The sequence below is a fragment of the Mobula birostris genome, chromosome 18, assembly GCF_030028105.1.
Source record: "Mobula birostris isolate sMobBir1 chromosome 18, sMobBir1.hap1, whole genome shotgun sequence".
In the NCBI taxonomy this organism is placed as follows: domain Eukaryota; kingdom Metazoa; phylum Chordata; class Chondrichthyes; order Myliobatiformes; family Myliobatidae; genus Mobula; species Mobula birostris.
Genome location: NC_092387.1, coordinates 39,833,506 through 39,847,258, shown reverse-complemented (window position 1 = coordinate 39,847,258; position 13,753 = coordinate 39,833,506). Strand labels below are relative to the sequence as shown.

At 41.7% G+C, this 13,753-nt stretch overlaps 1 protein-coding gene across 1 annotated transcript in view; it reads left to right on the top strand.

The window, feature by feature from the left end:
• The window catches only part of ptpn20 (protein tyrosine phosphatase non-receptor type 20), a 412,353-nt gene that overhangs the window by 228,637 nt on the left and 169,963 nt on the right, over window positions 1-13,753 (top strand). Inside the window, exon 26 of the mRNA XM_072282567.1 lies at window positions 9,044-9,221. Coding sequence (XP_072138668.1) covers window positions 9,044-9,221 — 178 coding nt within the window. The remainder of the gene's footprint in view (window positions 1-9,043; window positions 9,222-13,753) is intronic.

Genomic DNA, 13,753 nt, shown 5'->3' with positions numbered 1-13,753 from the left:
TCTCAACGATGCTGTTTATAACGGTAGGTTTTACTGTCCGCGTAAGAGTTTGGTGTGTGTCTCCCTCAGTTTGCACCCCAACATCTGGGCTGCTATCCAGCACAAGCAGATTGAAACATTCATCAAATCATAAGGGACTCAGAGCCATTTCTACAAACAGAACATGATCACCCAAAATTAAATTAACTTCATTAAGCAATTCCTTGTCAGAACTGCAAGCCTTTTGTGAATCACTTTATCTTTTGTCGTATGGCATTCCAGGTAATTTGTATATTAAATATGTGTATCGCACAATTCAAAATATTAATCAGAGCACTTTATGTATATAATGCAGCGGGAAGTCTTCCAATTTACCTTATCAAATATTGTAATTTAAATCTCAAAAATGCTCTTGTATCTATCCAAGAAAATAGACCCATGATTTCCAGCCTGTATATAAAATCGTACATTTATTTCACATGACTGTAACAAATTACTAAAATATTTTTGACTCTCATAGTGAAATATCCTTTCAAATAAACTCTAAGTAATTTTTCATACATAATTTAGCATATGTTGGTATACCATCCAGATTAAAACATGTTATGATGATTAAGTGTTTTTAATACTGGTGCAATTGTACTGTATATTGAGTAAACTAGAAATGTGAATCTAGGTACTTGTATATTGCTATCATAAAAGTCTGCAATATTTAAGTTAAATAATTTATTGGCCTTCATTGCAATTATCACAGTGTTAGGCAGGTTTTTATCATTTGATGTGGAGTTTTCAGCTCCATTACTTTTGCAATTCCTCTATTGCTCTCCATCTTTCCAATGCTCCCCTCACTATGCGTCAAGTATGTTCTTAATTTGCTTCATCCCATCCTTGGCTGCCAAGCTTTTAGTTCAACTTTTGAAATTTCCTCCCAAAACCGCATCTTCTAGATTCTCCTTAATTATGACAAGCAATTGCAATGTGAGTTAATCAGGCACTCTTTAGCATAATCATGGTAGCTGAAATGTATCAGTAGGAGCATTGTCGAATAAAGTCTAACATACAGTATAGATCTCAATTGAGAAAGAGTCATGTAATCATAAACTGATACAACATTGAAACAGGCCCTTTGTCCCGTCGACAGATACTGTTGGGGTGAATGAAGTCCTGTTTGAAACAGTGTAGTGGGTCCATTTGGAGTCCTTTCCAAGGTTGGCAAGGCTTCAGTTTAACACCTCATCCATAATACAGCACCATCATCAGTGTAGCATATCCTCTGCATCACTCTGCAACATACACAGTGGGAACATTCAGTAGAGCAGGGGTTACCATCCTGGGATCCTTGCTTAATGGCATTGGTCCATGGCATTAAAAAATGCTGGGAACCCCTGCATTAGAGGATTGTCTGGGGAAGAGAGATCACAGCATAATAGAATTTTATATTGATGCTGAGAGCCAATAATTTTGTGGGAAAATATGTCTTAATCAGAAATAAAAGTGACTGCAAAGATGTAAAAGCATTATTGTCTAAAAATTTTTTTATTTCAAAATATACTTTATTCAAAAATAAATATATACAATAAACCATTCAATAACTTTTCATCCTTTACATACGTTTCCATTATACTCAGTAAATATCCGTATTAATAGCCACCCACGTGGCACTCCAGTAGTTCAGCTTAGCATATCATTGTTGAGGTGTATACTCCCTGCCCACCGACCCCTCCCACTCCCACGGGTGGAGAAACCTATACTGTGGTCCTTCCCCACCGGGCCCTTGCGGTGGCTGCACCAAGTTTCAGTGCGTCCCTCAGCACGTACTCCTGCAGCCGAGAATGTGCCAGTCGGCAGCATTCTCCCACGGACATCTCCATGTGCTGGTAGATCATCAAGTTTCGGGCTGACCAAAGAGCGTCTTTCACCGAGTTGATGATCTGCCAGCAGCACTGGTTGTTGGTCTCCGTGTGCGTTGCCTTGGGGAAAATAGCTTAAATGGCAATGTGTCGAAGTCAGTTACATCAGATGTTAAAGGATAAATGCTAAAAATCTGAACAAAAATATATTCCACTAAGACTTTGAGGACAATGATCACCTGCAATCCACAATGGTATCAAATGGAAAGATAGATATTCAATGGTGTGAAGGTTATCAGTAGATCAGAAGATTGCTAAAATTTTAGAAGCCAGCAAAGGGTGGCTGAGTAAATAGCATAAAGGTAGGAAATAGATAATGTAAGTAAACCAGCAAGAACCAATACAGTAAAAGCAAGAACCAGGCCATAGGGATGATGACACTATCTGTAAAGGAAGCGAGTAAATAAAATTCCTTGAAGGATGAGAACTGAGAATGGGAAAAAAGGCAGCAAGTGGTAGACTCTAGATGGGGTGAACATGCACACACTCTTTTTCCTGGGGAAGCAGCAAACTGAAAATAGAGGGCCCAGGTGAGAGGAGGAAGATTTAAAAGAGATCGAAGGGGCAATTTCTTCATGCAAATGGTAGTGCATATATGGAAAGAGATACCAGTGAAATTGATTGAGGTAGCTACAATAATAACACTGAAAAGACATTTGGATACATGGATAGAGACCTAGAGGGATAAGGGCTAAATGCAGGCAAATGGGCCTAGGCTGGTGGGCACCATGGTCAGCCTGGACTGCATGGATGGGCTGGGCTGAAAGGTCTGTTTGTATGCTGAATAATTCAATGACTGCAACGGCAGAGATATCAGACAAATATTTGCTACCTCTCTTCATATAGAAGAGAAAAAAAATATTGAAAAAAATTGGCAAGAAAGGGGGGAAATTAAAGCAATTATTATCCTTCGATAGTATGCAAATTTAAGGGTGTCAGGTCTACGAGACCTGGTACCCTGCAACTGAGAGCTTGAGAAGTGGCTGCAGAGATGGTGGATATATTACTTGCAATCTAATGAAGTCCCCTTGAATCTGGAGAGATCCCAGCTGACTGGAAAACTTTGAGAGTGACACTACTATTCAAATTGGACAGACAGCAAAAGCAGAAAACTATAGGCAAGTTTGCCTAACATCTGCCAGCAGTAAAATGTTGAAACCTATTACTGAGGAAGTAATAGCAGCAACTTTGGAAAATTGTAATATAATCAATCATTGTCACATTTCCATGAAAGGAAATTCAAATTTGACGAATTTATTAGAATTCTTAGAGGATGTGACAGGCCGAGTGGATTAAGCAGAATTAAAGAAAGTAGTGTCTTTGGATTTCCAAATCCGTTCAGATAAGGTGCCTTACTGCAAAAGAGCTTAAGGCTATGCAGTAATAGTATGGAAAATGGATTGGGTAACTAGGAGAAAACAAAGATGGGATAAAGGAAAGATGACACAACTGAAGCTAGCAAGAGAAGTCAAGGCCAACATTAAAGCCAAAGAGAGGGCATATAATAGAACAAAAAATAGTGGGAAGTTAGAGGATTGGGAAGCTTTTAAAAACCAACAGAAGACAACTAAAAAGTAATTAAGAAGTTAAAACAGAATACAGAAGTAAGATAGTATGAAAGTAAGATATTGAAAAAGATACCAAAAGTTTATTCAGATACAAGTGTAAAAGAGAGGCAAGAGTGGATATTGGACCTCTGGAAAACAATGCTGATGAGGTAGTGATGGAGTCAACAAAATAGCGGAGGAATTGAATAAGTATTTTACATCAGTCATCACTGTGAAAGACACTAGCAGTATGGTGGAAGCTCCAGGCGTCAGGGGTCATGAAGTGCGTGAAGTTACCATAACTAAGAGAAAGTTCTTGGGAAACTGAAAGGTCTGAAGGTAGATAAGTCACCTGGACTAGATGGTGTACACCCCAGAGTTCTGAAAGAAGTGGCTGAAGTGATCATGGAAGCATTAGTAACGATCTATCAAGAATCACTAGATTTTGGAATGGTTCGGCAAGACTGGAAAATTGCAAATATCACCCCACTCTTCAAGAAGGAAGAGAAGCAGAAGAAAATACACTATAGGCCAGTTAGTCGGACCTCAGTGGTTAGAAACATGATGTGGTTGATTATTAAGGATGAGGTCTTGGGTTACTTGGAGGCACATGATAAAATAGTCCATAGTCAGCATGGTTTTCTCAAGCGATAATCTTGCTTTATAAATCTATTGGAATTCTTTGAAGAAGACAAAAGAGGATCAATTGATGTTGTATACTTGGATTTTCAGAAGGCCTTTGACAAGGTGCCACACATGAGGCTGCTTAACAAACTACGAGCCCATGGTATTACAGGAAAGATTCTAGCATGGATAAAGCAGTAGCTGATTGGAAAGAAGCAAAGAGTGGGAATAAAGGGAGCCCTTTTCTGACTAGCTGCCGGTGACTAGTGGTGTTCCACAGGGGTCTAAATTGGTACCAATTCTTTTTACGTTGTGTGTCAATGATTTGGGTGATGGAATTGATGGCTTTGTTGCAAAGTTTGCAGACAATTTGAAGACAGGTGAAGGGGCAGGTAGTTCTGAGGAAGTAGAGAGGCTACAAAAGGACTTAGACAGATTAGGAGAATGGGCAAACAAATGGTGGATGGAATACTGTGTCAGGAAATATATGGTCTTGCATTTTGGTAGAAGAAATGAAAAGGTTTACTGTTTTCTAAATGGAGAGAAAATACAAAAAAACTGAGGTGCAAAGGAACTTGATAGTCCTTGTGCACAATTCCCTAAAGGTTTATTTGCAGGTTGAGTTTGTGGTAAGAAAGGCAAATGTGATGTTAGCATTCATTTCAAGTGGACTAGAATATAAGAATGAGGATGTAATTTTGAGACTTTAATAAAGCACTGATGAGGCCTCACTAGGAGTGTTGTGAGCAAGTTTGGGCCCCTTATCTTAGAAAGGATGGCTGAAACTGAAGAGGATTCAAAGGAGGTTCATGAAAATGATTCCAGGATTAAATAACTTGTCATATGAAGAGTGTTTGATGGCTCAGGGTCTGTATTCAGAATTCAGAAAAATGAGGGGTGATCTAATTGAAACCTATCAAATGGTGAAAGGCCTTGATAGCGTGGATATGGAGTGGATAATTCCTATGGTGGAAGAGTCTCAGGCCAGTGGACTCAGCCACAGAATAGAGGGGCATTGTTTTAGAATGGAGATGAGGAGGAATTTCTTTAGCCAGAGGGTGGCGAATCTGTGGAGTTCTTTGCCACAGTCAGCTATGTATATTTAAGGCAGAAATTGATAGATTCTTGATTAGTCAGTGCATGAAGGGATACAGGGAGAAGGCAGGAGATTGGGGCTGAGAGGAAAATTGGATCATCCATGATGAAATGGTGGAGCGGACTCGATGGGCCATATAGTCTTATCCTTCTACTGTATCTTCTGGTTTTATGGTCCAAATGAGTAGGCTTCAAAGTGGTATGATGTAACTAATAGGGTGCTGCAGGGATCATTGCTGGGGCCTCAACTATTCAAACTCTCTGTGACTTAGAGGAAGAAGCTGGCAGTTTTATAACTAAATTTGTTGCTGATGTGTAGGTATGTGGGAAAGCTGGACACAAAGAGTTTCAAAGAGATATAGATCCATTAAATGAGCAGGCAGATATTTTACAGATGCAAGTCAGTAATTACTTGTGAAAGCAAACTGGCCACCAGCCTGTATTGTGGAGGGGATAGAGAAGGAATGGAGACATGTCTTGCAGCAATTGTAGATGGTTTTGCTGGGATCATTCTGAATATGTAGTATGGATTTAACATTCTTACTTATTGCCCATTACGCCACTAGTGTTTAGTACAGCAATGAAGATCCTGCGTCTCTGTCTGTATAGAAGCATTCTTCATTGCTGTTTCCTTATCAATTTTTTTGACCAGTCAGTGTTGTTAGCCTTAAGCTGAACCCCAGAACCTGGAGGACTGATGGATCACTCTTAGTCTGGCCTCTGCCCTTTGTCCTGTTTGGCATGGGTGACCCTACCAAGAGCCAATGCACAAAGTCTGGACCCCAACCAACATAGCTGTCTGGGTCATTGAGGCACGTAAGCCTCCAAGCCCTACGACAAGGTTGTGGTCCTCTTGGAGATGATTGAACATAGAATGTACAATATTGATTTAACATAGAACATAGAAAAGTACAGCGCAGTACAGGTCCTTCAGCCCACAATATGTGCTGACCTAAGGAAGGATATACAGTACTTGCATTGGAGTCAATTCAAAGAATGATTGCTGAGAAGAAGGGTTGTCACAAAGTAGAGTCAAAGGACCATAGACAGAGCTTGGAAGCTGGGCCTTCAGCCCAATAAGTCCATTCTGACCATCAAGAACCATTTACACAAATCCAGCAATCATTCCATTTTTTGTTATACACACATCCTCACCCCACCCCCCCAAACTAGGAACAATTTATAGTGGCCAATTAACCCGCCAACAAGCGTATCTGTGGGATGGGGGAGGAAAGTGGGGCACCCGGATGAAACCCATGCAGTCGCAGGAAGAATGAACAAAGTCCACACTGACAGAGCACTGTGTCAAGGTTGAATCTGGGTCAGTGGAACTGAGAAGCAGGGTCCCTACTAGCTGCACCACAGTGCCACCTCTAATGAGGAACACAGGTAAGGTTAGACTTGTACTCAATGAAGTTTAGAAGAACAAGAGGAGATCTTAGACCATAAGACATAGGAGCAGAAGTAGGCCATTCAGCACATTGAGTCTACTGTGCCATTCTATCATGGCTGATAAATTATCCCTTTCAAACCCATTCTACTGCCGTATCCCAGTAACTTTTGGAACCTTGATTAATCAAGATTGAAAGATACAAGGTTCTAAGGGATAGCAGAGAAGGTGGTTGCTGAGAGGAAGCTTATCCCTGATGGGAATCTGCAAGATGAAAACCTAAATTACTAATAATGGATTACCTATTTCAGATGGAGATGAGGAGAAATTTCTCTCAGAGTATTGTGAATCTTTGGAATTTGCCATCTCAGAGACTGTGGAGCCAGGATCATGGAATGGATTCAAGATGTTAGGCATTTGAAATGGAGGATTATTAGAAAACAGAGTTGAGGTGAAAGGCAGATTATCTGACTAAATCATGGTGAAGACTCATGGAGCTGTGTAGCCCCTACACCTTCTCATCGTATCCTTACAATTTTATGTTTTGAACTCACAGCCTTCATAACTCAAAGGATACGATGCTGCTGGTTGAATCACTGTAAATACGGGCCCATGCACTCGGTGTCCACTTTATTAGATACACCTGATCATTAATACAAATATCTAATCATAGTCATAGTCATACTTTATTGATCCCGGGGGAAATTAGTTTTCGTTACAGTTGCACCATAAATAATAAATAGTAATAAAACCATAGATAGTTAAATAGTAATATGTAAATTATGCCAGTAAATTATGAAATAATTCCAGGACCAGCCTATTGACTCAGGGTGTCTGACCCTCCAAGGGAGGAGTTGTAAAGTTTGATGGCCACAGGCAGGAATGACTTCCTATGACGCTCTGTGTTGCATCTCGGTGGAATGAGTCTCTGGCTGAATGTACTCCTGTGCCCACCCAGTACATTATGTAGTGGATGGGAGACATTGACCAAGATGGCATGCAACTTGGACAGCATCCTCTTTTCAGACACCACCGTGAGAGAGTCCAGTTCCATCCCCACAACATCACTGGCCTTATGAGTGAGTTTGTTGATTCTGTTGGTGTCTGCTACCCTCAGCCTGCTGCCCCAGCACACAACAGCAAACATGATCGCACTGGCCACCACAGACTCGTAGAACATCCTCAGCATTGTCCAGCAGTTGTTAAAGGACCTCAGTCTCCTCAGCCAGTCATGTGGCAGCAACTCAATGCATAAAAGCATGCAGACATGGTTAAGAGGTTCAGATCAAACATCAGAATGGGGAAGAAGTGTCATCTAAGTGACTTTGATCGTAGAATAGTTTGCAGAGAGTGGTGCGAGAAACAAAAAAAAGCATCCAGTGAGCAGCAGTTCTGTGGGCAAGTATGCCTTGTTAATGAGAGAGGTCAGAAGGGAACGGCCAGACAGATTGAAACTGAAATGAAGGTGACATTAACTCAAGCAGCCGTGTATTATAACAGTGGTGTGAAGAAGAACATCTCTGAATGCAGAACATGGCAAACCTTGAGGTGAAACATACACCGAGTGGCTACTTGATTAGGTATAGGAAGTACCTAATAATGTGGCCAGTAGGTGTAACAATTGGTTAAGCAATCGTCCTTTCACACTGGGGTGAATTGTGGGTGCATTTGATGAGAAAAGCTTCACATGTGATTGAAAGATTGAGAGCCAATGTGACACAGTGGGACTGTACTTGGACTGCTGCACGTCACCCCATACGTACATGTCTGATTTGCCAGATAATTTCTCGGTTAAGCCTATGATCTTTGTAAAAGAGAATTCTCTCCAAGTGAAGATTTCTGTATCATAAAATCTCTTCTCCTGAAGCCAGTGCCCTCTTCAGCATCAGATCAGCTCACTGAGTTTTGGAAAGTGTTCCAGTTAAAGGGAAAAAAATAATTAACGTTACTCCACTAAAATGTCCTTCCCTGTTCCTGAGACAAAAAACCTTAAGTGTGCATGGATCAGATTTTCCTTAAGGTCTTATGATAAATGGGAAAGATTTTGCCCAGATCCTCTTGATGCCTAACCCATTCAGTTCAGGAGTAAGATGTATTGGATAATCAGTGTATAACATTTGTAACCAATCCCATTGAATTATAAATTACTGGCAGGGAGATTTTTGCAGTGGGAAAAAGGATCAACTGGGAAGAGGCAGATTTATTTGAGTGTCAACATGTATAAAGCTGGCAGAAATTTATTGTGGGCACTTGTCATAATTTCCACATGATCTCAGTTTACAATATAAATTAAATTGACAGGGCCTTCCATGTAACGTAAGATTTTCCCTACACTTGCACATCTCTGTATCTGCTTTCTGTTGTTGGTTTTTCACTTGGAAGTCCTATAACACGGAGAGACACCAGGGGCTGTGAGGAGGGCAGGTACGATGGCAGTGATTTTCATGTCCAGCTGGGTCACAGACAATTCACTCAATCACTTTGTATCTCTTTTCCAGGTAGTGCAGCTTGTGCTTGAGAGAGGTCAACAGGGAACATCTGCACCTCCTGGTTATGGAAGTCAACAGGGAGCCATTCTCACTGACAGTAGACACAGCAAACAAGATGAATACCATGATGACTCCATAGCAACCACCTCTGCTGTCGCACCCAAGGACTACAGCTTCGAGACAGATGGTAGGATCTGATGTTTAGAGAGCGAGCAATGCACTGGCATGGCACTTACAATTTTCAGGGGTAATTTGTAGTCTGTCTCTATAACATGGGATTTGTGAAGGTAATTGTTGGAATTAATTCAGTTTCAGCAGTAAAAGAGATGTCTTTGCTCAGTCACATCCTTTCAGACTTAATTGGAGAGTTTGAGAAAGTGTGGGACAGTAATAATTCAGCTTTGGAAATGTAATTTTACATGAATCAGTGAAATGATATTCTGGAAATATAGTCTCTAGCATTCATGTACCCAACACATTACTGGAGTTGAACTTCTAGCCGTTCTTCAACTGAAAAGACTAAACTTATTTTCAAGTTTATCATACAGTGTAAGTCTGAACAATTGAAGTGAAAGCTATAGCACACTCAAGTTCAAGCACAGTATTAAACAAGTAGGGATATCTTGATTTAGCAAGTCAGAGCCATAGTTATGCAGCATAGAAGTTGGCCCTTTGGCCCATTTTGTCCATGCCAACCAAGGCACCTAACTGAGTTAGTTTCATTTGCCTGTAATTGATCCTAATCGCTTTAAACCTTTCCCGTCTGTGCACCTGTAGGAACGACTTTTAAACATTGGAATTGTAAATCTGATTTGCTCAATTCCAAACAATTAAAGTACACCCTCACTCAGTTGGAACTGAGCCTGTTGTAACTGGAGAGCAAGTGTATGCCGCTGAGGCTGGAATCCTTGATCCCAGCTGAACAGTATGTAGAAATTCAACGTAAAAGCTTGCATCATGGTTGCTGCATCCCACCCATCCATCTTTCCACAGCTTGCCAACCTTCCACAGGCTCCTGGTTGAGCAACATCTCAGCCACAAAATACATCAGCTCATATTAGATAGAGAGGTGGAGTAATTTGCCAACCTTCCAGGGTTTAGGCCCTCGGGGGCTGAAGATACAACTGGTAAGATGATTAAATGCAGGTTACTTGCAGAGGTCAGAATTGGAGGAATGCAGGGGTTGCACAGGGTTATAGGAGGAACTGACATAGTCATAGTCATACTTTATTGATCCAGGGGGAAATTGGTTTTCGTTACAGTTGCACCATAAATAATAAATAGTAATAAAACCATAAATAGTCAAATAGTAATATGTAAATTATGCCAAGAAATAAGTCCAGGACCAGCCTATTGGCTCAGGGTGTCTGACCCTCCAAGGGAGGAGTTGTAAAGTTTGATGGCCACAGGCAGGAATGACTTCCCATGACGCTCCGTGTTGCATCTTGGTGGAATGAGTCTCTGGCTGAATGTACTCCTGTGCCCAACCAGTACATTATGTAGTGGATGGGAGACATTGTCCAAGATGACATGCAACTTGGACAGCATCCTCTTTTCAGACACCACCGTCAGAGAGTCCAGTTCCATCCCCACAACATCACTGGCCTTACGAATGAGTTTGTTGATTCTGTTGGTGTCTGCTACCCTCAGCCTGTTGCCCCAGCACACAGCAGCAAACATGATAGCACTGGCCACCACAGACTCGTAGAACATCCTCAGCATCGTCCGGCAGATGTTAAAGGACCTCAGTCTCCTCAGGAAATAGAGATGGCTCTGACACTTCTTGTAGACAGCCTCAGTGTTCTTTGACCAGTCCAGTTTGTTGTCAATTCGTATCCCCAGGTATTTGTAATCCTCCACCATGTCCACACTGACCCCCTGGATGGAAACAGGACAAGGATTGGCTGAGGTTTGAAAGTAAGGATGAGAACTTTAAGGTTGAGGTGTCCCTAACCTGGCATCTGTATAAGTTCAGCAGGCTGGGAAATGATGGGAAAAGTGAACATTGTGAGTTCAATCATGGGTTCGGGAGCTTTCGGCATTCTCAAGTTCAAGGAAATTAAAATAAAGGAGGCCAACCAGGCATGCTACCTTCAGAACTGAGACAGGGATGAGCGTTAGAGGACTGAATGTATTGATGTCAGATATATTTCACCTGTGGTAATAGACAGGTTCAGTTGCCAGCCACTAGAATTGACTGTGGAAGGGAGCAGAGGCAGTTTGAAGACAATGTCTTCACTCTTCTAAATATGTAGTAGGAACAAATTTCTGCTTGTTTCCATATGAGGCATTGTACAAGTCCAACATCAATGACCCGAGGCCCATCCAAACCTCCACTGCTGTCCATGTGTAGTTTGCATGTTTGCCCTGTGACCATGTGTGTTTCCTCTGGGTGCTGCAGTTTCCTCCCACAAAAGGTACTGATTGGTAAGTTAATTAACTATTGTAAATCTCCCCACACTTGGGCAGGTATAAAGGAGTCGCCATGCATGTAAGACAGAATTGGTTACTTGGGATTGATGAGATTACACTAAGCCAGTACAGGCTCATTGGCCCGAATGGCCTCTTACCTTGTAAGAAATATGTAAAATACATAACAGAAGTCTAACCGTTCAGGAGAAAATGCTGGGGTCAAAAAGGTGTTGTTGAGTTAGAGCTGGGCTGGGTGTCAACACACACCTGTGGAAATGGGAAGATGTTTTTGGATGATGTTGCTTGGGGAGCCTGTGAAGATATAGGAGACAGCCTGGCCAGATCAACAGAGTGAAATGGAGCAGTTCATATACACGAAGGACTGTGAATTGCTGATCACTGTTCAACTGGAGTGCAGATGGGGCCAGCTTTATTCCACTCTGTGAAGTTGAGCAGATGCTGTTATTACAATCCCCAAAGTTGCTGTTAATTATTTTCAACAAACTAATTCTCCTTTGGATGCCATTTGCCATTTAACTTCATGAATTAATGAGCAGTTGTAAGACAGGTGTTGGTCTACTCGAACCTCATTAGGAAGTTGAGTGACTGGAACAATGAGGCACTGTAAACTGTAAATAGTGGGGTGGCAAGGTAGTGTAACACTTTACAGCACCAGCTTTAAGATCAGCGTTCAATTCCTGCCGCTGTCTGTAAGGTGTTTGCACATCTTCCTGTGACCGTGTGTGTTTCCTCCAGGTGCTCCAGTTTCCTCCCAGATCCCAAAGATGTACAAGTTAGGGTCATTAAATTGTGGGCACATTGGCACTGGAAGCATTACACATGCATGCTGTGCCCAGCACATCCCCGATGCAAATGTTTCAACGTACATATGAGAAGTAAAGCTGACAGGACGGGTATGGAATAGGAATGTAAGTAACCAAAGAAGCAAGGTTGCCAAGAGCCGTTCTGTCTCTTTGGACATTTACTTACCCCTCAGTAGTTCAAAGTTCAAAGTAAATGTATTATCAAAGTATATATATATATATTTGTCACCATATACAACCCTGAGAATCGTTTTCTTGCGGGCGTTCACAGTAAATCCAAGAAACCCAGTAGAATCAATGAAGGATCACACCAAACAGGACGGACAAACAACCAATATGCAAAAGATAACAAACTGTGCAAAGACAAAAGAAAAAATAATAATCAATAAATAAGCATTAGATATGAAGAACATGAGATGAAGAGTCCTTGAAAGTGAGTCCATAGGTTGTAGGAACAGTTCAGTTCAGTGATAGGGTTGAAGTTGAAAGAAGTTATCCTCTCTGGTTCAAGAGCCTCGTGGATGAGGGGTAATAACTGTCTCTGAACCTGGTGGTGCGGGTCCTGAGGCTCCTGTACCACCTTCTTGGTGGCAGCCACGAGAAGAGAAAATGGACTGGGTGGTGGGGCGTCCTTGATGGTGAATGCTGTTTTCCTGCGACAGTGGTCAGTAGGTGTGCTCAATAGTGGGGAGGGCTTTACCTTGATGGACTGGGTCATATCCACTACATTTTGTAGATTGTTCTATTCAAGGGCATTGGTGTTTCCATACCAGGCTGTAATGCAACCAGTCAATATACTCTCCACCATACATCTACAAAAGTTTAGATGTCATGCCAAGTCTTTGCAGACTTTTAAGAAAGTAGAGACGCTATTGTGCTTTCTTCATAATTGCACTTGTGTGGTGGGCCCAGGACAGATTCTTTGAAATGATAACACCAGGTATTTTAAAGTTGCTGACCCTCTCCACCTCTGATCCTTTGTCTTGCTGACATTGAGTGAGAGGTTGTTGTTGTGGCACCACTCAGCCAGATTTTCAATCTCCCTCCTATCTGCCGAATTGTCACCACCTTTGATTTGGCCAACGACAGTGATGTCATCAGCAAACTTAAATACGGTATTGGAGCAGTACTTAACCATACAGTCACGGGTATAAAGTGAGTAGATCGGTGGCTAAGCACACAACCTTGTGGTGCACCAGTGCTAATAAAAATTGTGGAGGAGATGTTGCTGCCAATTTGAACCGACTGGGGTCTGCAAGTGAGGAAATCAAGGATCCAACTGCACAAGGAGATACTGTGGCCAAGGTTTTGAAGTTTACTGGTTAGTTTTGAGGGGATGATAGTATTGAATGCTGAGCTGTAGTCAATAAAAAGCATCCTGATATATCCATCTTTGCTCTCCAGATGTTCCAGGGTTGAGTAAAGAGCTAATGAAATGGCATCTGCTGTGGACCTGTTGTGCTGGTAGGCAAACTAGAGCAGA